The following is a 25039-nucleotide window of genomic DNA, read 5'->3' on the forward strand; positions in this document are numbered from 1 at the left end:
CTAACATTCTATTACTGCATAAGAGGAAGATGGCCACAAAACAATTTTGTCTTTTTAAAATTAGCTTTATGACTAATCATGGTCAATGAATTTATTTTTGTAACCAATTTTCTAGGTATAATTTTAGTTTTAAAAGTTTATATTTATCTAATTGTTAGGAACTTTGAGTATTTTCATGTGATTTTTGATAGTTTGTGAGTCTTCTTTTTAAATTCAAAAACTCCCTGTTTATATTTTTAAACCACTTATTAACTGGAGAATTGCTCTCATTCTCATAAACTTGTGTCACTTCCAATAATTTTGTCTGCCAGATTTTTGTTAGAGGCTTTTAATGCAAAGATTTTTTTCCCCCCAATCTCTTTTCTTTCAACTCTGAATGCATCGATTTTTAATGTACAAAAGCCATAGCACAATGAAAAGGTTCTGGAGTCGGGAAGTTGAATCCAAATATCCCTTCTTGCTTTTTACCAATATGACATAAACTCTAGGAGTCTTAGGTTCTTCAGTTGTTAAAAGTGGGAAATAGAATCGATGGCCTTTCCATGGGTTCCTCCTAATCTTTTGATCCTGGGATCAGCTACTATCCAGCCTATTGGAGATGAGCCTCTTCTCAAATGGATCCAGGGTTGTAGAGTCCTGAAAAGCTTAAACTCTATGGGCACAGACCTCAAGGATGTAGGGTTACCTCCATGACACCATGAGACCACACCGTAATAAATGTGAATTATTAAAAGCCTTTCATATGTAATTAGGACACTATGCTACTCTTTCTTTATATTTTCTGAGTTACAGAAAGAGCTGTATTGAGAACATCTCAACTCACCCACTTGGATTCTCTTATGACAAAGGCATAGTTAGTGATCATGAAGTGTTATGTTCAGTCGCTCATGTGCAGATCAGACAGGTAACCCCATAAGCGCCATACCCTAAGCTAACCAGTGAGATACATCTCCGGCTTTATCGGACAGAGGAAAAACCGAGCTTGTCCAGCAGCCCTGCTTGCTCTGCCTGCCCCTCCAGAACTCCCCCACCCAAACACATGTTGAAGGCAGAAAAAGCCAGCAGAAAAAGACCACAAGAGACCGTAGGCTAAGTAAGAGTAACATTTACTGAGCAATACAGGACTGAGTACTATGAAGGGCTTACACGGATGGAAATGGGCTTCACCCCCTTCGGGATCACTGCATCAGGCAACAGGCATCCCCTCCACGGGCACCAGCCCCAGGGCGCCCAGGGACTACAGCACTTAATTAACACTGACTTACACACAATGGCAATAACTGTTGAGTATTTGTTCGTAACAAACAAACCATAACATATTTATACCATATCACGTCGAGTGATTATATAAATCCATATATATATTGCTGTATAAAACCTTTTTTCTTTTTGTAAAAAATATTAAAAAAAAAAAAGAGAGAAGTGTAAAAATGTGCAGTTAAAGCACTGCCGGGACAGCCAGGCTGTAAACATTAGAGTGAGTATGTGCTTTGGAAGGGCGCCCGCGCCTCAGTGCCCACAGCAAACTCCAGCAGGGAGAGAGGTCTGTTAAGGAGGGGTCTTCCCAGGGACATGGGAAGAGCATCGGTAGGATCCAGGGGGATGACAATGGAACAGGGACATGCAGATGGAGGCCACTGAGAGTGCTTATTGGTCCTGTATCACATCCCTTTCCTGCTTTGATGAATCACCTGGGGAGTAAGGGGCTAAGGGGTAGTTACTGAAATTTTATTCTGAACTCCATTTGGATTTCTTTTTTATATTCAACTAACACTTTTCCAATGCCAGTAGCTGTTCCAAAGATGGGTACATTGATGGGAAATGATGGGAGAAAAAAAAAAACTGTAGTTATGGAGGCTAGGAGGTCCCCTCCTTCATTCACCCCTTTCTCCCTCATCACTATAATTCTAGGCACTGGATCATCCCCCTCCCCTGTTTCTACTTTGGTCTCAATTCATCACTGATCTCAAGTTTCCCTCAACCCTCCCTTCCCCATGTGTTGCTGGTCTGTATTCCACAAAGAAGCCCGCTGTATTCTGGCGGTGCTGAGCCTTGTTGCAAAGTTTTTTTCACACATAAACAAAGGCCCCATGTGGGACCCTATGTCCTCCTCCCTCCTCATCCTCCTTCTTCTTTCTTCTCCCAATCCACTTTCACTTCTTCTCAAGTTGTTCGAGTAGTGGGTTGGCTTCAGACTCCGGGGTCTTGACACTGTCTGTCCTCACAATACAAGTGGGACGATGCCGATTCAACATCAAGATCAGTTGCTGCCTTTCCTGTTTTAGCTCCTCAATTTGTGCCTTCAGTTCTGCATTCATGAGTTCCAAACGTTCAGATTCCTAGAGAACCCCAAACACAAAAAGAAGCAACTTTAATTATACATGAAGGGAATGCCCTCTGAATAAGACCAAGGGAGAGAGGGATAAAGGGGACTTGTTGAAGCAAAATTCCTTTCACATATATTTATCTGCTTTTGCTTATAGAGCCATAATTAGAGTGAGGCAACTAGGGCCCAGGGGGCTTAAATGTAAAAGTCTCTAATAGCATTTGTCTTTCTTCCTTTATTTTCTTTCCTTCCTCGCTCTCTTTCTCCTTCTCTCTCTCTTCCTTCTTTCTCCCTTCCTTCCTTCCTTTCTTTCTTTTTTTCTTCCTTCCTTCATTTCCTTCCTTCTTTAGGCAAATGGGATTAACTAACTTGTCATGGATCACACAGCTAGTAAGCATCTGAGGCCGAATTTGAATTCAAGTCCTTCTGACACTAGGGCTGATGCTACCCCTAAATCCATTATACCACTTAGATATCCCTATACTTAACACTTAGCAATAACAATTAGTTAAAATAAGAAACTACCAGTTGTTTTCCCCTTCTATTAGCCTCACCCCAAGAGAAGATCTTCTTTGTTTTGACCTAATTTTGTTTCTTTCCCAACTGGAAAATTGAAAACCGGGATCCCTTCCCAGGGCCTCAGTTTTCTCATCTGTAAAATGATAGGCTTAGGCTAAAATGGGCTTGACTTCTAAAGTCCCTTCCACCTCTAATATATGATTCTATGATTACACCTTGAGGTCACTGCTCCATACCACCTAAATAACTAAAATTTGTCTTTATAGACTGGTTTTGGGCTACATCTTATCTTAAGTCATCAGGATTGTTAATTACAGCTACTTTGCTGTTAGTCTCCTTCTGGCTGAAGAATTCAAGAACAGAATCTGAATTAGACAATAAACTACCGTTCTCTAGACATACAGTGCCCCAGTATATCACCAGGTAGTCATGGGATCAACAGTGACGAAACCTATATTGTAATCTTGCAACTAGACTGAGAAATACAAATGAAATGGGTTCACATTAACTAAAGTCAATTCAAACAGCATTTATTAAGCACTTACTATATGCTATACTAAGTACTGGAGATATAAAAAGAAACAAAACCAGTCCCTGCTCTCAAGGATCCCATGGTCTAATGGAGGAGACAACATTCAAACAATTGTGTACAAAGAGGTTATACACAGGAAAAATGGCGGTGATCTCAGAGGGAAGGTGTTAACTTACAAGGCAACTGAGAAAGGATTCAGGCAGAAGGGATTTTAGCTGAGGCTTGAAGAAATCCAGGGAAGCCAGGAAGCAGAGGGGAGGGGGAAGGGAATTCCAGGCACAAGAGACAGTTAATAAAACTGCAGAATTGAGATGGAGTATGAGCAACAGCAAGGAGGCCAGAGTTACTGGATTATAGAATGCACCAAAGGGAGTAAGATATAAGAAGATTGGAAAGTAGAAAGGGATCAGGTTCAGAAGGACTTTAAAAAGTCAAATTGGCTCCTAGGAGTGATAAGAATCCACTGGAATTGATACAGTGATAAGATCAGATCTACACTTTAAGAAGATCATTTTCAAAACTCCCAGTGAATTTAGAATTGGGGTAGCTAGGTGGTACAGTGGATAGAACACTGAATCTGGAGTAAAAAAGACCTAAGTTCAAGTCTGGCCTCAGAAACTTACTAGGTATGTGACTCTAGGCAAGTCACCTTATTTACTTCAGTTTCTCATCTGTAAAATCTGGGGACACACTGGAGAAGGGAATGGCAAACCACTCCAGAATCTTTGCCAAGAAAAACCTCATGAATAAAAGTCTATGAGGTCACATAGAATCAGATATGACTGAACAACAAAAAGAAATTTGGAATCTCAATTATACAGTTCTTCGTGAACCCAAGATGTCCACTAGGAACATTCATGGTACCCTTTGCCCCATAGTCAATATTATCTAGCTAGGTAGCGCAGTGCTGAGCTTGGAGTCAGGAAGATTCACCTGGGATCAAATCTGACCTCAGACATTTCCTAGTTGGGTGATCCTAATGGTCTCAGTTTCTTTATTTGTAAAATGAGCTAAAGAAGGCAGTGGTAAATCACTCTGGTGTCTTTGCCAAGGAAACCCCCAAATGGGGTTATATAGAGTCAGACATAGCTGGAAAATGACTTATATGCACAAGAAAGATTTTCTTTTCAGTGAAATCAGCTCTTGAGTACAAGTCTCTGTGTAAGGCTGGTAAAGACATGGCTCTAATATCTATGTGGCACAAGTGTATCTTCATATCTAGGCAGAGGAATATAGGTATTGATTGATTAAGCTTCTACTGAGTACCAGGGACTGTGGTAGTCTTTGGGATGCAAAAATAAAAATGAACCTGTCTCTGACCGTAAAAACCTGCATTGTATTGTATTATGGGATAACATGTATGCCCCAAAATATATGTAGATAAAAGTACACACACTATCTCTAGAAATACATACATACATATATATATATATAGTGAGTGAATGTGTGTGTGTGTGTGTATGGAGAGAGATACACACACACACACACACATATATATATATTTGTATAATAAGGGAAATAGGTGTGTTTATATAGCTCTGTTTATATATTCACCCACATACACAGAAATAAAAGGTAAATTCTCAGGAAGAGGCAGCCATAGAACAGTGGATTGTGGACTGGCCCCAGAATCAGTAAGTCCTAGGTTGAAGTACCTTCTTTGACACATATCAGTTGTGAAACTCTGAGCAAATCAATTAATTTCTTAGCACCCAAGATCCCTCTCTATGACTGTAAATTGCAGACTACGTGTCAATCTGCATTGGTAGAAAGAATTCCTCCCAGTCCAAAAATAAATAATCAGGGGTGGGGGAGAAAAAAAAAGTACTAGAAGTATGTGTGTATGCGGCAGGTGGTGAGGGAAGTGGGGGTGGATTATGAAAAAAGAACAGATTTCAGAAGAACAATATGCTTCTGATGGGGAGGGTAAAATCCCCAAAGAGGTCCTTCTCCTCCTGATTTCCTGTGAACCAGTTTCCTATCAAACTAGCTAAAATTGGTGTTCAAAGGTTAAAATAAGGCTGGCCATCAATGTCATAGCACATTGCTAAAATGAGAGTTAAGGTATCTGTATGTAGGCCCTACTAGACATATGACCAACCATGGGTCAATCAGTTCACCTCTTTGGGCTTCAAGTCACCCTCAGTTACCAAAAGAAGGGACTGGACTAGAACTTTGAGCAAAAACCAGATGACCAGTTTTTTGAGGTATGTTGTAAAGTAGATTGTTGAAGAGGTCAGAATGATGGTCTCTGATATCCCTCCCAACCTGGAGAGCCTACAACTCTATCATTAGCAAGGTCTTGGAAAAGAACTCTAAATTTTGTGATCTATTCCTGTTTTCTGTGTTCCATAATTGTAATTTTCAACAGCATTTTTTTTGGGGGGGGGGAGAAGGATAAGCACTAGTTAAAATAGTGGTCATAAACATCAGTCTTCTTAGATCACCATTGCTTATTATTGCTGCCCTTTATCCTTCAAAGTAACTTCCAATAACTCTTCATTGTTTACAGGATAGAATCCAAAATTTTTAGAATGCCATTCAAAGTTCTTCACAGTCTGGCTGTAAATGACTTTTCAAATGATAACTTCTTTATTATTATCTGATAGAAAATAATGACAATAACAAGAGCATTTATTTAATGCTTTAATGTGGCAAAGTACTTTACAAATATTATCTTATTTGATCCTCACAACAACCCTGAGAATTAGATGCTATTACATTCCTCCTTTTACAGATAAGGAAACAGGCAAATAGAAGAAGCTGTGTCACATAGCTAGTAAGTGTCAAAGTCAGTATTTGAACTAAGGTCTCCTGATTTCATGTCCAGCACTCTGCTCACTGTGCTACTTAGATACTTCTAGCTGGCTTCTTTAGCCACATGGATCCCAACCCAGACACCAACCTTAGAATATATCACCTTCTGTTTCTTTGTTAATATATTTTCAAAAGGGTGGCAAAATAGAAAGAGTACAGACAAAAGTGTTTAGCACAGGGTCTGACACATAATAGATGCTTAATAAATGCTAATTGGCTAATTGATGGACTGGGTTTGGAATCAAGCAACTGGGTTTGTATCTTGTCTTAGTCACTTGACTAGCTTGAACAAATCACTTTATTTCTCTGGATTCCAGTTTCCTTAAAAATGAGGGGGGTTGGACTAGAAAAATTTGAAGAGTCCCCTTAAAACTCTGACCCTGTGTCCTTTACATTTCCACTCTCCCTTCCTTCTACTGAAATCATATAAATTCTTCAAGTTTCTCTTTTATGAAATCTCCTCAATGATCCCAACCTATAGCTTTCTTTCTTTCCTCTGCACTCATAGCCTATTACTCATCTGACACTTATAGAATGACTTATATTAAACTTTTCCATATAGATATACATACACTGCCTGTAAATTCAATTAGAATACAAGCTCCATAATAGCAGAAACTGGATCTAATATTTTATCCACCTGTGTTGCTTAGCACCCTTTACTTGCTCAATAAATATTTTGTTAATCATTTGATTAGTTGTGTTTAAATGTGTGTGTGTGTGTATGTGTGTGTTTAAGATTGGTTATTCCCATTTCATTTAGGCTAGAAGTTCAGAGGCTACTCTCAAATCCAATCTCACCATTTTTAATTTTTTTCCCCAATCTCACTATTGATTAATTTCGACTTCCTTTGTTGCCAACTTGGACTGGTTTGTCCCACATTAGGCAGCCTGGTGATCTCCCACTCCCACTCCCACACCTCTTGCTCCTGCAAGCTCTTCATACTGATGCCAAACTTAGTGAGGACTTTTGAATGACATAATACACTGCAGCTCAGAGTGCGAAGCAATCCACCAGTCTCAACCTCCCTGGCAGCTGAGATTACCAGTATACTATAGGACAGTGGTTCTCAAAGTATGGTCTAGAGAATCCTGGGGATCTCTGAAACCCTTTTAGAAGGTCTACAAATTAAAAAATAGTTTTTATTTCCAATATGGTAAATGTCCATAAATATAATCCAGATAAACAAAAACACTTTGGAGAGATCCTCAATAATTTTTAATAGGATAAAGATACTGAAAACAAAAGTGTGAGAACCACTACCATAGGACATCCCCCCATTTCATGGGATAGAGGCCCAGAGGGAGTGACATTGTCATAATTATTGGCCATCACCTACCAAGTTGGGATTCACAACCAAGGGGCCAAATATAATCAAATGATTGGCCTAGAGGAAGAAAGCTCAAGGTTCTGGTGGTATCATCCCTTTAATCCAGAGAAGAGGAAATAGAAAAAGTGATTAGCTGATTCATCAGCCAAGATTAAAAGTAACTAGTGAACATAAATGACATTTCCTAGAGATTTTTCTTTTTCTCATGTAAGAAAAAAAGAACAGAACCATAGGACAGGAAAAAGTATTATGTAGATGATGTTTTTCAAAGTTCTTTTGGCACCAAGCAGGAGTGAACATAATATATAATAAATGAGTCACCCAGGAGAAATCATAATGGCACTGTGGGAAGGGTAGAGAAGTTCATGGGGACAGCAAGATTTAGATGTTTGAGAAGAAATGTTCTCACTTTTGACAGGCATTAATAAAACAATCTCCTTGGGTCCAATCGGATACATTTAAACTAGGACATCAGGGGTTTCACTTTAAATGACAGCCATGTGACAAATGGGTAAGCTATTGCTCAAATGGAGAAATGCTCTGAAAAGAAGTTATTTTGTCAGGATCTCCAAAGAAACACAATGAAGACGAAGAAAGACCAGAGAGGTGGAGGATATGATCTCCGCTACTGGACAAGACTGAGACTAGTGAGCTCAGGAATTATGAGCTACAATGGGCTAAAGCCACTTGGGTATCCTCCCTAAGTCTGGCACTAATATGTCCTGGAATAGGGTAGGGGGAAAGGCACCAAGCTTCCTACAAAGTAGCAATCTGATACAGATCAGAAATGAAAGCCAAAGCTTCTGTATTGATCAGCAGTGAGATTGGATCTGAGAGTGACTTTTGTGATTTCTGCTTGGACAAGATAGAAAAAGGACACGGAAGAAGAGAAGAAAAAAAGGGTGGGAGGGAGAAAGAGAAAGGGGAAAGGGAGGGAGAAGAGGTGAAAAGAGAGAGAGGGGATAAAAGAGGAAGAAGAAGGAGGAAGAAAAAGAGAAAGAAGAGGAACAGAAGAAAGATAAGACTTTCAATAAGTACTAGACCACTTACTAACTCAAAGGGTTAATAAATACCCAGGAACAATGACAGGAATAGCAAAAAAAAAAGTAAACAAAGTAGATTCCTATTGTCCGGAATGACTACAAATGATGTAATGGAATATCATTGAATCATGAAATATTTGACTATAATAACTTTTAGTTAAGATGGTGAAAGGTCATGGAGAAGTCCAGCTCTCTCCTATACAAGCCTAATATCAAATAAAGGATCCCAACTAAAAGAATGATAAAGAGAACTGAAAAGAAACAGAAAATCCCCCATCTAGTGTAAAATTGCACAAAAAGACAGCTCGAAGCCAGGGAGTATCTGTCAAGTTTGTAAGCACAAAAGGGAGAAAAGAGAAGCTATGCATATGAAGAATTCAGAGAAGTATGGGAAGAAATACAAACTGGTAAGAGTGAAACACACAGAGCCACAAAAGTCACATAATGATTACAACAATGTAAGTAGGCAGCTAGGTGGCACCATAGTGCACAGAGTGCTGGACCTGCAATCAAAAAATTCTCCTGAAATCCTTCCTGAAATCAAATCTGACCCCAGACACTCACTGTGTGACTCTGGGCAAGTCAGTTAACTATTTGCCTCAGTTTGTTTATCTGAAAAATGAGATGGAGAAGGAAATGGCAAACCGCTTCAGTTTATTTGCCAAAAACACCCCAAATGGGGTCACGAATCGTAGAAAACAATTGAAAAACAATACAATGATTTAATGAAAAGTAGCTGGAGACTATGAGTATGAAACATTGTATATAGTATCAGACTCAGCTGATACATTAGCTAGTTTTGCTGACCTGCTTTTTTCTTTTATTCTTATATTTCTTATCTTTATTTTCATGCTTATCTTTATTTTATTTTTTAATCTCATATTCCTTTTATTTTAGTCTTATATTTTAATTATACCATGTATTACTATATTAATTATATATTTACTCATATTTACTTTAGCCTTACATTTCTTTTATTTATTGAGGTGGCTCTCAGTGAAGCAAAGGAGAAAAAATATATTCAGAAGTAAAGATGATACAAAAACAAAAAGATATCAAAAATTAAAATAAAGAAAGAGATGAAACCATAGCTCATTCAGTTTGTCCAAGGGATTGATAAGAGGATGGGATAAATCTGATATAATCAAAGAGCATTCACCAGTCAGTGCTTATTGTCAAAGACAATAAACGAATAGGATTGTGGTAAAGTTATTTGATTTGTGATAATAGAAATGAAATTCCAAAGAGTTACTCTTAACTGGATCAATAAAGAGTACATTCATTCAAAACTAAGAGAAAGGAGAATGGTAAGAATAGCAATACAATTGTAGCAACATTTGAAGCAGGGATTCTTCACTTTTTTCCTGTTGAGGACCCTTTGATAAAGCTTACAGACCCTTCTCAGGATAATGTTTTGGAACACAAAATAAAACATATCAAATCACAGAGGAAACCATCTGAAATACAGTTATCAAACTATTATTTTAAAAAATAACTCCACTGATCCCAGATTAAGAACTCCTGCTTTAAAGAATATAAATACTCAATATTATCATTTTTCTTCTCAGGCTGGGAAGAGGACAAGATGGAGCAAGTGATGGAATTGAGTTAAATCACTTCTTTTTGTTATGGTAATACCAAATGATCACTTTGATTAAAATTTTCTTAGCTATGTAGATGCAGTTTTAAATGAATACTCAACTTAAGACTTCAAGAAGGGTTCCCACAAAAGAAGAACTATCTGGGGCTCCTATACAACCAGATCATTCTGTTGTCTGAGTGATAGAAAAGCCAGTTGTCACCCTGGGCACAGAGAAAAACAGTAGTGTAAAAAGAAGGTGTGATTTCCCTTTTCTCCATAAGACAGACAGGAACTACAGATGTCCAACATATGCTGATGGGCAGAGTTGCTATGTTGGTAACTATTTTCCTTTGTTGAAAGGGAAAGTTCCAATGGGAGAGAGGAAAATTTATCAGGAAATGTTTATATATATTTTTAAAAGACATGTATAATGATGAATATGAAATATGTTTATAAGAATTGCACATTTATCAGATTGCCTGCTGTCTTGGAAGGGGAGAGGCAAGGGAGAGAGGGGGGAAATTTTGGAACACAAGTTTTTGAAAAAGTGAATGTTGATGTATTGGTCAACCTGCCATCTGGGAGAGGGGGTGGGGAGAAGGAGAGGAAAAATTGGAACAAAAGGTTTGGCAATTGTCAATGCTGTAAAATTATCCATGCATATAATTTGTAAATAAAAAGCTATAAAAATAAGTGAATGTTGAACATTGAGCCAATTAGATGGCACACCAGCCCTAAAATGAGGAGGACCTGAGTTCAAATTTGATCTCAGATACTTAACACTTCCTAGCTGTGTGACCCTGGACAAGTCCCTTAACCCCAATTGCCTCAGCAAAAAAAGAGAGAGAGAGAGAGAGAGAGAGAGAGAGAGAGAGAGAGAGAGAGAGAGAAGAGAAAAAAGAAAAAAAAAGGGAGAAAGAAAGAAAATGAAAAAAAGGTGAATGTTGAAAACTATCTTTTCATGTATTTGGAAAAATAAAATACTAGTTTAAAAAATACTACATAGAACTTTTGTTTTTAATAAAGATGCAAAAGAAAAGGTTTTGATCTATTAGCCTTAATGATCTGAACATGACTTTAGCTTTTGTGAAAAAAATTTTTTTGAAGTTTAGTCATCTCAAGCAGGGAAAAATTGTAGGTCAGCTGAGATGGATCACCACCAAACCTCTGGCAAGTCCCCAGATCCAAAGGTTTCTTTTATGCTCTTATGCTCTTCAGATCTCTGGATCTGGAATCATTTAATCAATATTCAGAGGCAATGTGAGATTTACAAAGAATTATGTGTAAATAAAAAGCTATAATAAAAAAAGAAAAAAAGAATTATGAATACAGATCCTAACCTTAGAAAGTTTACCATCTAAGTAAACTAAAAAGAACATACTCAAACAAAGGGAAAAGTTATAACACAGTGTTCTATAAATGTTCATTGTTTTCATATGTGTTATAGCCATTTTGTGGCATAAATATGTGTACATATATGTGCATATTTTGAACCCACAACATGAATACAATGCTAGGTAATAAGGAAAATACAAATAACTAGAAAATACTGCATCATATAGTGGATAGAGGACAAGATCTGAAGTCAGGAGGACCTGAGTTCACATCTGATCTCAAATATTTATTAGTTGTGTGACCCTGAATAAGTCACTTAACCTGTTTGCCTCAGTTTTCTCATTTGTAAAATAGAGATAATCATGCTCTCTTCCTCTTAGGGTTGTTGTGAGGATCAAATGAGATCATACTTATAAAGTCTTTAGCACAATGCCTGGCACACGGTAAGTTTTTATTAGTTATTATTATGATTCTATATGGAGACAAGATATTATTCTCTAAATAAACTAATAGAACAAAGAAATAGATGTTAAGTGCTAAATGAAGGGGAGAGACCAATAGTTTATAGTAGTTTAATTACATGTTATTATTTAACCTATATCAAATTACTTGTTGTCTTGAGGAGGATTGAGGTAATGGATGGAGGGAGAAAACTTTGAAAAATAAAGTTTTACAAAAATGACTGTTGAAAACTATCTTTACATGTATTTGGAAAATAATAAACTAGTTAAAATGAAAAAAAAGGAATACATGTTAACATGGAAATTTTCATAGAGAAAGTGGGATTTGAGCTAAAACTAGAGGGGTAGGATCTGGAAAGATACTGAGAGATAGAAAAGGCAGATGCAAGTGGAGATACCAGCAGTAGACAGAGCACTGGACTTGGAGGTAGAAAAACTTGAGTTCAAATCTGACCCCAGATACTTATTAGGTATAAGACCCTAAAATTACTTATCTGCCTCAGTTCCACCTCTGTAAAATGGGGATAATCATAGTACCTCCCTCCCTGGGTAGTTGTGAGGATCAACTTACATAATACTTGTAAAGTGCTTTCCATGGTGCCTGGTATATAAATGTTTATTCACTTCCCCTTTCCTAGGGAGAAAAAAACAATATAGACAGAATGCAGGAATGGGAAAGCACCAGGGGGATTATTTTTCATTTTATAACATGAACAATGGGAGATAGCATAGCATATACAATAATCAGGATTCCCCCAAACATAACATCATTTTGAGTGTCACTTTTTAAAAACTCCATGTTCATCTAGCTTGACATAAATAGACAATGTTAGAGCTGAACCTTAGAGATCATCTAGCCCAGGGGTCCTTAACCAGGGGTTAGTGAACTTTTTTTTTTTGGGGGGGGGACTTTTTTTAATAGTATTTTATTTTTCCAAATGCATGCAAAGAGAATTCTCAACATTCACCTCTGCAAAACCTTGTGTTCCAAATGTTTCTCCCTCCCCTCTCTTGCCCCTCCCCAAGAAAGCAAACAATCTAAATTAAACATGTGCAATTCTTCTAAACATATTTCCACATATATTGTGCTGAACAAAAAAAAATTAAATCAAAAGGGGAAAAATAAAGAGAAAGGGAAAAAACCAAGTAAACAAACAAAACAAAACAAAGGTGAAAATACTATGCTTTGATCCTCATTCAATCTCCACAATTCTGTCTCAGGATAGAGATGGCACTTTCCATTCCAAGTTTATTGGAATTGCTTTGAATCACCTCACTGTTGAAAAGAGCAAAGTCCATCACTATTGATTATCACATAATCTTCTTGTTATAGTAAGTGAACTTTTAAAAAAAATTGATTACTATATTTCAATGTAATTGATTTACTTTGTAATCCATGTACTTTATTTTATGTATTTTTAAAAAAAATTGACTCTGAGAAGGAATCCATAGCATCTACCTGACTACCAAAAATATTTATGCTTCACTCCCCCACCAAGAGATTAATTGCTTTATTTTATACATGAGGATCCCAATTGCTTTATTTTATACATGAGGAAATATGACTCAAATCTGGCCTCAGACACTTCCTAGTTGTGTGATCCTGGGCAAGTCATTTAACTCAATTTGCCTCAGTTTCCTCATCTATAAAAAGAGCTAGAGAAGGAAATGGCAAATCACTCCTTTGTCTTTGCCAAGAGAATCCCAAATAGGGTCACCAAGAGTCATTTGAGATGGAATTGATTCAATGAAGGCAAAGTATATGAAGTCTCTACTGCTAACTTTGGCAAAGTCATTTCAGCATTTCTGTGGCCCCATTTCTTTTAAAATGAAGGGAGTTCCTAAATGATCTTTAGAGTTCGTTTTACCAGAATATTCCCTGGCTCTATGATTCATTGAGAAAATTTTTACTAAGCACTTTCTCTATTCAACCCTACAGTGCTAGGTGTTTAATATGGCATAGTCCCTGTCCCTAAGGAATACACACACATACACACACACCCCTATAATATCTATAGGTCTATATTTATCTATCTTATCATATGCTTTTTTTTTTGTTTTTGTTTCTGTTTTTTTTTGCCAGGGTTAGGAAAAGGATACAACACGTTTCAGAGATAGGTAAAACACAAGAAAGGGTATGATTGGAACAAAGTAGAGATACAGACAAAATGCCAAAGAGATTTTCAAGAAGGGAACACTTTCCATTGAGAAGGGAAGCAAAAAAGTTTCACAGAGGAGAAGGCAACTGAGCTAAGCCATGAGGGGTAAACAAATGAGACAAGTCATATAAATAAGGATATTGGAAAGCAGAGGGGAGAAAGTGAATGTATTCTAAGGATGGAAGAATGGTCCATCCTAATAATGTCTAGAGTTAGAGATGGCATGTAATTTGATTTATAGTCCAATTTAGGGCAAGTAGATGGTACAGTGCATAAAACATCAGGCCTGGAGCCAAGAAGGCTCATCTTTGGGAGTTCAAATCCAGTCCTAGACACTTACTAGTTGTGTGACCCTGGACAAATCACTTAATCCTGTTTGCCTCAATTTCCTAATCTGTACAATGAGCTGGGGAAGGAAAGGGTAAACACTATAAGTATCTTCACCAAGCATGGCCTCAAGTGGAGTCATGAAGAGTTGGATATAACTGAAAGACAACTGAATAAAAATCTAATCCAAGTTGATTGAAATCTAAAGTATATGAAAGTAAATAATGAGAACCACGAGTAAGATAGTAAGAAATTTGGGACTGGGTATGGGAGATAGAAAAGAGGTAAGATCAAAGATGACTCTCAGGTTTCAACTTTAAGTAATAGGAAGGTAATAAGTGATACCATCAACTAAACAGGAAACTCTGAATCAGGGTAGAAGCTTTTGGAGGAAGATGATTATCCTGCTTTTGGACATATTGAGTTTGAGACATTGGCCAAACACTCCAGTAGAGATAACACTGAAAGAATAACTATTTAATAAGTGCCTATGTGCCAGGGACTGTCATGGGCATTGAACATGCCCATTTTCAAAACACAAAAATGAGTAACATAATTTCTGCCCAGTTGGAGTTTACATTCTACTGGGAGACATCTTTCCAGAAGACATGGATAGAGGGCTTAGACTAGCTGACTGAAGAGATAGTACAATGTCTAGAATACTAGCCCTGGTGAGGGGAGGAACAGAGCTTAAATCTAGCCTCAAATACTTGACTTAACAACGTACTTTATATATGCTAGAGACTTAATAAATGTATGTTTTCTTCCTGTTAACCCATAGAAAAAGAAAAAGCATCCTGACTCCCTGCCAAGGAAAAATACCTAATTTTGACTGTTATTTGGTCCATATTGGGAAGGGGGGAATATAGAATATGGATTCAAGTTCAGATCTTACTTCTGACCCTACAAGTCATATCTCCCAGGAGATATATGATGAAATATGTTATCTCTCTTCTGATAAGAGAAGGGATGGACACAAGGTCCAGAAAGAGACATACATTTCTGGACACATTGTTGTATGAATTTATTTTGCTCAACTGTTTACTTTTTAGAAGGGTTTTTGTTATTTATTTTGTTTTTCTATGGGAGGAGGCAAGGGAAAAAAGGAAAGGCTAAATAATAGTGATGCCAAAAATAAGATGGCTATTGAAACATGTTTTTAAATGCAAAGAAGAGAACAGAAAGAAATGTAGAAGGAAGTACAAACAGAACAGTTTTCAAAGTAATATGTAGAATTTATCACGTACTTTAAAAAATGGCATGAAATGGAGATTCATATTCTCATAGAGAATCCTCTTTTTGTGTTCTGCTGCATGCTTAGAAATGTTTTTATTGTTTCAGGGCAGAATAAAAAATATTTTAAATATATAAAACAAATATTTATCAAGAGTCTATTATAGGGACAACTAGGTGGCTCAGTAGATAGAGCACCAGCCCTGAAGTCAGGAGGACCAAGTTCAAATCTGACCTAAGATACTTAACCCTTCCTGGCTGTGTGACCCTGGGCAAGTCACTTAACCCCAATTACCTCAGCAAAAAAAAAAAAAAAAAAAAAAAAAAAATCAAGAAAAGAAAAAAAGAATCTGTTATATACAAGGCACTGGGAAAATCCAAAGACAGATAACAAAAATAGTCTCTGTTCTACAATTTCTACAAATAGGAATTTCAATCAATCATTAAATAAATGTTTCTTAAGATGCTACTATGTGCCAGGCACTATGCTAAATGCTGAGGAGGCAAAAACTGCTCCCTTCCTCAAGGAACTCATGCTTTAATGAGGGAGTCACCAAGCAAGACCCTTAACCTCAGTGCCTCAGACCAGTTCCTAAGACAGGTTACAGAAGGTAGAATCTGTGCTGATGGAGGGAACTCCCCAAGCCAGACTTCTCAATGCAGAAGAAATCATGGTCCTTCCATATAGTTCATTCTGACCAAGAATGTAATTAGAAATGTAAATTAAGAAAAATCATTTCCAAAGGAAATATCAAATCTATCTTGAGGACAAAAGAATATGCAATAGTCTGCAAGGTCCTCAAGAAGGGTAGAACTTGGAAATTATTAGCAATGATACAGCATTAGAAAAGGTGACTGAGGAGCAGCTAGGTGGCGCCATAGTGCAGAGAGCACTGGGCTTGGAATCAGGAAGACTCATCTTCATCAGTTCAAGTCTGACCTCAGATTGTTAGCTCTGTGACCTTGGGCACGTCACTTAAGAGAAAAGGGGAGAGAAGAGAGGGAGAGAAGAGAAGAGAAAGGAAGAGAGGGAGAGGAGAGAGAGACAGAGAGACAGAGAGAGGGAGAGGAGAGAGAGAGAAAAAATAAAGAAAGAGAGAGACAGAGAGACAGAGAGAGGGAGAGGAGAGAGAGAGAGAGAGAAAAAGAAAAAGAGAGAGACACACACAGAGAGACAGAGACAGAGAGAGACAGTGAAGGAAGAAAAGAAGAAAGGAAGAAAGTGACTTACATGGGGTAAGGAGAATCAAGGTCTGTTGTATAGGCTGGTTTATTAGTTAAATGACAGGTGCAAGGGCTAGCCCAGGGAAGTCAACCCTTTAAGATCAAGTTGGAATCTCTCAACATCTATCTCCTACATGTTAATCTGAACACTGGGGCCAATTCACACATCTATCCTGCATAATCTGCCACTGAAGAAACTTAAACTCAACATACTCAAATCTGAGCTTTACATTTCTCTCTAAGCTATCAAGTTGACACAGGGTATTGAAGTATCCAAGTATCCAAGTATTGAACTTAGAATCGGGAAGATCTGAGTTCAAATCTTACCCCACTGACTGTGTGACTCTAGGGCAAGTCACTTAATCTCTCTTAGCCTGTACATTTCCTCCTCTGTAAAATGAGGATAATCATAGCACTTACCTCCAGGATGGGGAAGGAGGATCTAATAAGATAGCACATGACTCAAGCACTTTGCAAACCTTAAAACAGTATATAAGTGTGCCTACCTTTACCCATCTTTCATGTTGTATTTTTGACTCTTTTCCCTTCTTCACCTCTTAGACAAATTACCCACTTGAACATTTTGTGCATTTGTCCTCTCTTCTTCACTCTCTGGGCCACTCGTCTCTATTGCAAAACTTAACCGGTTTTTCAGCCTTCCACTCTTACCCCTCTTCCAATCCATCCTTCATAAAACTTCCAGGGCAATTCTTCTTACATAGATATCTGGTTGTGTCACTTCATAGCTCAAAAATCTTCAATTACTTCCTATTGACTTCCAAATAAAGTTCCAACTCTTCAACTTGGCATTCAGGACCTGCCAACACTTTATCTCCTATTAATACTGTCATGCAATCTATTTCTCCTTTCGTCTTCCCTCCTTCCCCTCTTTTTCTCTTTCTTTTATCTTCCTTCCTTCCTTCCTTTCTCTTTTTCTTCTTTTTTCCTTTCCTTCCTTTCTTTTTTCCTTTCTTCCTTGCCTCCTTTCTTTTTTGGCGGCAGTAAGTGCCTTGGCAGTCAGGTAATATATCTTGTAGTACAATTCAAGGCCAGATATTAACTCAGTTCCTCTTGGCTCCAGGGCCACTGCTCCATTCACTATGATACCTAGCTGCCCCCTGTGTAATCTATTTCAGTCAAACTGGAATACTCTCTGATCCTGAATCTTTCATACTCTCCTACCTCCATGCAGGTTCTCATGTTGTTCCTTTTTGTCCTAAATGTCTTCCAGGTCCCTCTTCTCTTATTCAATTACTGCTACCCTTTAAGAACCAACTCAAATATGAAACTTCCTTCAGATGGTTTTCCCAGATCCACTACTCCCCTATGGACCTCACTCTGCACTTTCTTTATAATTCCAACACACATATGTGACATTATATGTTGAGAAGCAGCTACCTATAGTGATGAGAACTAACCCTGAACTCAAAAGACCTTGATTCAAGTCTTGACCCAGCTCTACGGTTGCCATATAAACATGGGCAACTCAGGCAACTCTCTAAGACTAACTTGGTAGAGTAGTTTCTGTAGTAGCAGTTCCCATTTATGAAATCACAAGCTTGGGCCAGAAAACTTGCATTTGTTGGTGTGAGGTTAGGTGGCAGGGTAGATAGAGTGCCAGAATCCATCAGGAAGATATTAGTTCAAATGCAGCCTCAGTCACTAGCTGGGTGACCCTAGGCAAGTCACTTTATCCTGTTTGCCTCAGTTTCCTCATCTGTAAAATGAGGTAGAGAGAAGGAAATGGAGAATCACTCCAGTATCTTTGCCAAGAAACAAATACCAAATGAGGTCCTGAAGAGTTGGACCGAACTGAAATGACTTGACAATAAATAAGACTGTGAACACCTTTTAAAATTTCCTTCTTGTGCAAAGCTCTACTGACCCTACCTTAGACATCCCTCTGGAACCTCTGATTTGGCCTCATTACCTGGAGTTCAGCAACCACAAACATGGACAGTATTTGCTCCTAAGCCAACCCCTCAAAGTAGCGTTTGCCAATAAACTCAGGCACTAAAGAAAAACAGTCATCCATTCATTCATTCAACACATATTTATTAAGCACTTACTGCATAAGATAGTCTGGACTAGTTTCTGAGAGAGATACAAAGATGACAGACTTGGTCCATGACTTTAAGGAAGGGTGAGTTTACAACAAACAAAATTACTCCTACTTTCCTTTCCTTTCCAATGGCCTTCCATGGGGACCTTCAAGGTTATGGGAATTATTTCACTCTCTTGCAATAAGAAGATACCAGATCCTTTAGTGATAATGGGAAGTAAGGGCATGGATGAGGAGGTCACAATGTAACTTTGGTAGATATAAGTAGGTATCGCTCTGGTTTTGCTCACATTTGGAAATTTCTGTCCATCTGGAGATCTGCCTCTCTGCTCTCAGGAAGAAGAGTGTCCCATTCTGACTAACCTACTACACTCACCCTTTGCAGAAACTCTGTCCTCTCTTTCTTTTTGTTCCGGCATCGAGCTGCTGCTACTTTGTTCTTCTCCCGGCGCCTTTTCCTCCGCTCCTCTTCCTCATCTAGCTGTTAAGAGCAAACATAAGAGTTGAGAAATTGCACCTCTATCCCTTTCTTGAGGGACTATGGATGTGGAACAAGACATATATTGTCAGACAAAGCTAATGTACTCATATGCATGAGAGCACAGGCACATGTGCACAGACAAACAAACAATGTACTTAAAATTAGAAGGGCCACAGTTGGGAAAAAATCTTTGCAGCAATTTTCTCTCTTAAAAGTCTCATATCTAAGATATAAAAGGAACCAGTTTAAACTTATCAGAACAAGAACTATTCCTCAATAAATAAATGTTCAAAGAGTTTTCAGAAGAAGAAACCCTAGAACCAAGAAAATCAAGGCTCATAAGGAAAAAAAAAACCTTTCTAATGATCAATAATTAGAGAAATGCAAATGAAAACAACTGTAGGTTTCAGTTCACATCCATTGTACTGGCAAAGATGATAATAAAGTAAAATGACAAATATTGGAGATCTTCAGGAAAACAGGTACATAATGAATCGTTAGTGGGTGGAGCTATGAATTAGTCCAGCCATTCTGGGAAACAATTTGGAACAAAGCCAAGAAAATGTAGATATACCTTTTCACTCAGAAAGAGGACAAGTTCTATGCAGCAAGATATCAAAGAAAGAGGAAAAGGATTCATACATACAAAAACATTTATGGCAGCTTTTTTCTCCCAGCAAAGATCTGGAAACAAACAAGATGACCATTCATTGGAAAAAGGCTGAACTAACTATAGCATATAGATGTGTTAGAATATGATAATGATAGCTAGAATTTATATAGTTCTCTAAGATTTACAAGAGCTTTATACATGTTATCTCATTTGATCCTCATGACAACTCTGTAAGGGAGCTGCCTTTATTATCCCTATCTTGTGTCTTCCTAACTCCAAGTCTAGCATTCTATCCACTATGATATATTGTTCTGTAAAAAATAATGAAGGAAATGGTTTCAAAGAAACCTGTGAAGACTTGTATGAATGGATGAAGAATGATGCAAGTGGAACCAAGACAATTTGCACAATAATAACACTGTAAAGGAAAACAACTCTAAAAGAATTTAGAACTCCTATCAGAGCAATGACCAACAATGTTTCCAGAGGATTGATGACAAAGATGGGACCCATCTGCCAGAGAGGTGATGGAATTACATCTACATTCTAGACACAGACAATGTGGAAATTTATCTTGTTTGACTGCATATTTATAACAAGGGTTTGGTTATTCTACTCAACTTTGAAGAGAGAGCTAGAGATAGGAAATAAAAAGAAACAAAAAAGTACAATGAAGCGTTTTCTTAGTTTCCTTATAGCTTTTCTTGTTCTCTGCTAGGTACTTTTTACTTTATTCTCCCCACCCCCTTTTCCTCCCATCTCCCTCAAGAAGGCTATATACATACATATATATATATGTATATATTGCATCAACATCTTTTTTCCCTCTTTCTTTTTAAATCTTTGTCATAAGGTATGACTTGCAAGGTTAGGGAGAGGGAACGGGAAGTTTGTGGAAAGGAAGGTGATATAAAAGCAAAAGATATCAACAAAAATTAACTGTTTTTGAGAAGTACAAAGAGCCACAAGTCAGACTACAGAATCAGGCAGTTTCACTGGTCCCAACAAGACAAGTGCCTCTCAAGATTGCCTGCTGAGACTGAGCCTTCCCTATTTCCAGCAAACATCTCCTATTACAAACCAGTACAGATGTATCCTAGGCTGCCAGACCAAATGACTCTGGGTCTGAGAAGAAGGGAAGCCCTCCATATCAAGTCTAAGTCATCAGCTAAGCCAGTGAGGGACTTTCCCAAGTATAGAAGATTCTTCTCACAACACTGAAGGAACAATAGTTGCAGCTTGGGTACTACCATCTGTCTATACAAAGGGCAGCAACCCAATAGGAGATGGAGCCAACTTTTCTGCTGTTATCGGAACCCACCCCAAGCCCTCAGGGCAGATTTTCCAGGTCACTGACTTTCAGATACTTCTTAAAGAAAGGCTCCTTTTGGCATGAGCTCAAATTTCACAACTCTTTAAATTTTCTTCTCCCATCATGCCTTTTGTAAATGCTGCCTTAACTTGACCATGTTTCCAGAATCTCATTTTTCATCCTTGCTGGTGTACACAAACAACACTCAGATCCTGCTCCTTTTCCTTTTGAGATTCCCTCTTCGGTTCCCTTCCTTCCCCCATTCCTTCACCACCATTTTTTCATTCTTTTCTCTAACTTTCCCCTCCATAATTGGTTCCCACTTCCCCTGAAGTTCTTTGTTAGTGGATCCCTTCAGGCTCCCTAAACCACATTTTAGGAAATAAATTTGTTCAAAAACCTTCAGTGGCTTCCTATTGTCTGTAGGGTAAAATACCAATTCCTCTGTTTGACATTTAAAGCCTTTTACAATCTGGCTCCAATCTACTTTTCCAGGCTCAGTGTAAATTACTCTTTCACATTTTAGATTTCCACCAAACTGCCTCCACTTGCTCTCTGTATACCACATTCCATCACCTTGCCCTCAACAATGGACATTTCCCAAGCCAGGAATGCATGCCATCCTTACCTTCAAAATTCAGCTCAAGCACAACTTCTTACATTCCATCTTTCCTAATCTCTCCCAGGTTCCCAGAGCCTTCCTCGGATCTCTAATTAAACTGTGTACATTGTGTATTTACTTATAAAAAGTAAACTCCCTGAGGGGAGGGATTATTTCACTTTTGTTTTCACATTCATAGCACTTAGCTCAGTACCTGGCACAGGGTATATATTTAGTATATATTTAATTGAAAGAGAGCTCCAGTGTTAAGAAAGTCAGTCTTGTTCCCTATCACTGAAGGAATTTTTTATTTTTATTTTTTAATCTTTTCATGAAAATGTCATTCTGAAGTTAAGAATCAAGGAGGGTGGAGGGCCAGGTCTGAAATGAGAAATTCACTTCTCTTCCTGAATTCAAATCTGGCCTCAGACACATTGGCCGTGTGATGCCGGACAAGCCACTTAACCCTGCTTGCCTCAGTTTCCTTATCTGTAAAATGAGCTAGAGAAGAAAATGGCAAACTATTACAATATCTTATCCTGAAAACCCCAAATGGGGTCACAAAGTCAGACATGACTGAGAATGCCTGAACAATAAGCACAAAAGGGAAAAGACAGTCACTATCAAAATTGTCTTTAAATTACCCTAACCTACTGCTCTTAATTTGAACTCTGTATCATACCTAAAAATGACCAATTGACTTCCAATAAAAATTATAGCTAGAGAATACAGCCTGCCTTTCTGGTCTTGGGACACTTTAGGGTCAAAGGTTGTTTGAGGAGTAGCCAAATCCCTACAGGCTTGCCAAGTCTCTCACCTCTGGAGCCAGGAATGTGACTCTAGCAGCCTCAGGCCTGGACTAAGCAAGAGCCTGGTTGAACAGGATTCCAGCCAGGAAAATGAATGGCTCCAGTCACCCAGAAACACAAGCATCTTCTGAGAAGCCTAGGGCAGACAACCCAGACTCATAATACAGAGCTCCCAGCAGGTCTCAAGTCCGGGGAATTCTTCCTTTTACTGTATACCTCCTAGGCAGAGCCTGAAGGATCCTGTCCTGTTCTCACTCTACTTCAGGAGGCTGATTAGAGAAAAAAAATTGTCATCACCCCTGAGCACAGGTGGCTGTCAGCCTTTGGCCTGCCAAGAAATTAAGTCTCAGGTTGCAATGTCCCAGATGTCCTCAAAACCAGGAGAGGGGCAGTGGATGGGACGTAGGAGCCATGATGAAATCTTCACTACTTAACCTCAGCCAGAGTAACGCTGAGGTAACATTGATAGGGAGAGGAAAGGGAAGGAACTAGAGGAAGTAGCTACCAGCAGTGCAATCCCCCTCATGGTCAAGGAGGTTTGCCCACAAACTGCCAAGATGGTATGCAACTGGAGTAGACTTGCTGCTGGACAAATAAAACCTTGAACCTCTCTCCTACCTTCCACTCCCATTCTTTCAGGGACTATAGTGATCAAGTCATATTCTCCCATCTGAAGTGAAAAGCCAATTCTTTCCACCAGGATACAGAACCTATAAGGGCCAAATCCTGGCCATCATAGTCATGATGAAATAGTAGCTGTATCACTTTTTATTGAACCTCATACTCTCTAAGCAAATCTCTAAGTTGTAAGTTGCAAAACTATTGCAGATCTGTTGGTAGAAGAAATTTCTTCATTCTGGAATTTTTAATACCAATGAAATCACAAGTCCAGATGTTTATATTATTTTTATCATCATCATCATCAGTATTTATTATACAATTCTTTCTCTTCCCCCTCACCACTCCCTATTTTAATCAGGTAGTCTCACCTATTTCTTATCTGTACTCAGGTCAGCTAAGTTTGGGAATGGGTTCCTACCTTGACAAAAATCATGGAAAAGCTCCTGAGCAGCAGTAAGGCATTAGCAAATGCCTTTTTTTTTTTTTTTTTTTTTTTTTTTGAGAGTAGTGATGCTTGTAACTGTTGCTTATATTTCCACTTGGTCTTTTATTTCCTGGTCTCCTTGCCTAACTCCCTGAGGCTTAAGGCTTGTTTTTCCACTAAAACTCTGGTCCTACCATTTCCTGGCTTTGACCTTGGGTGATAGTATATGACTCTACTCTACTGCCACTGAGCCAGCTTCCAGGCTCATTCTGAAAGTCAGGGTAATGTACATATTAGGAAGAGCATTGTGGACTGAGTCAGGACATGGACTCAAAGCTTCGCTCTATTCCTTATAACCCTCTGAGTATCTCAGTTTTCCCCACTGTAATATAAAGTGGTCAAAAGAAATTTAATTCAATTCAGCAAACATTTACTAACCATGTAATAAGTCTTATAAACACAAAATGAAATAGTCTCTACTTTCAACTAGTTTACATTCTACTGGGGAAGAAGGGAGAATCGATGATCTCTAGCTTTCATTTCAGTGTTGAATTCTGTGAGATTAATCTCAGAGTTAACTCCTACCTCTACCCCTTATTTGCCCATCCTGTCTTCAATTTGATTCTATTGGTCCCATTTCCTCATTTAATGCTCAATTTAATGTTTTCAATATAACATTAATACCACCAAAAATATATATAAAGTCTCTAAATCCTCAATCATTTCCCACCCTACATATCCCATGTAGTATGTCCCAATGTCTCACAATAGTTATAATTAGATCTAGCCTACATACTACTTACAGGTATTTCAGTTGTCTTTCTTCATAAGAAATTGAAAGTGTTTTCAGTGTACCTCCACCAATTGTATCCTTGAAGACTAACCTAGTCTTTTTCTCTTCTCTATACCAACTAACCCTAGTTCCTTTAAAAACAGATATTTATTTATTTATTTTTAAATTTTATATTTTATTTACCTCCCTCCCTCTCAAAAGTTCCTTTTAACTTTTCATTGAATGGTCTATTCCCAAGTCTTTAACCACTTAGATTTTCTTCTCTGGACTCCCTAGTATATTCATTTATCACTAAATTTGGAGGACTGTCTCTTCCTTCACTATTCTTTAACATATTTTGACTCTGTGGAGGTGAAAAGTGACTCATTAGGATGTGATTTCCTGGATAGTAGAAACTGATTTTATCTTTCTTCTTTGTATGTCCAATGCTTAGT

General features: G+C 38.1%; 1 protein-coding gene across 3 annotated transcripts in view; it reads right to left on the reverse strand.

Annotated features, from left to right (window-relative positions):
* Nucleotides 1-1090: 1090 nt before the first annotated feature.
* JDP2 (Jun dimerization protein 2) overlaps nucleotides 1091-25039 on the reverse strand; it is a 71892-nt gene continuing 47943 nt past the window's right edge. For 2 of the 3 annotated variants that reach the window (XM_031952501.1, XM_003756218.4), the window contains exons 3-4: nucleotides 19328-19432; nucleotides 1091-2339 (exon numbers count right to left, since the gene is read on the reverse strand). In XM_031952501.1, coding sequence (XP_031808361.1) covers nucleotides 2154-2339; nucleotides 19328-19432 — 291 coding nt within the window. In that variant the 3' untranslated portion in view covers nucleotides 1091-2153. The remainder of the gene's footprint in view (nucleotides 2340-19327; nucleotides 19433-25039) is intronic. The other variant, XM_031952503.1, reaches the window with a different exon arrangement.

Source organism: Sarcophilus harrisii, chromosome 2 (genome assembly GCF_902635505.1).
Source record: "Sarcophilus harrisii chromosome 2, mSarHar1.11, whole genome shotgun sequence".
NCBI classification, from domain to species: Eukaryota; Metazoa; Chordata; class Mammalia; order Dasyuromorphia; family Dasyuridae; genus Sarcophilus; species Sarcophilus harrisii.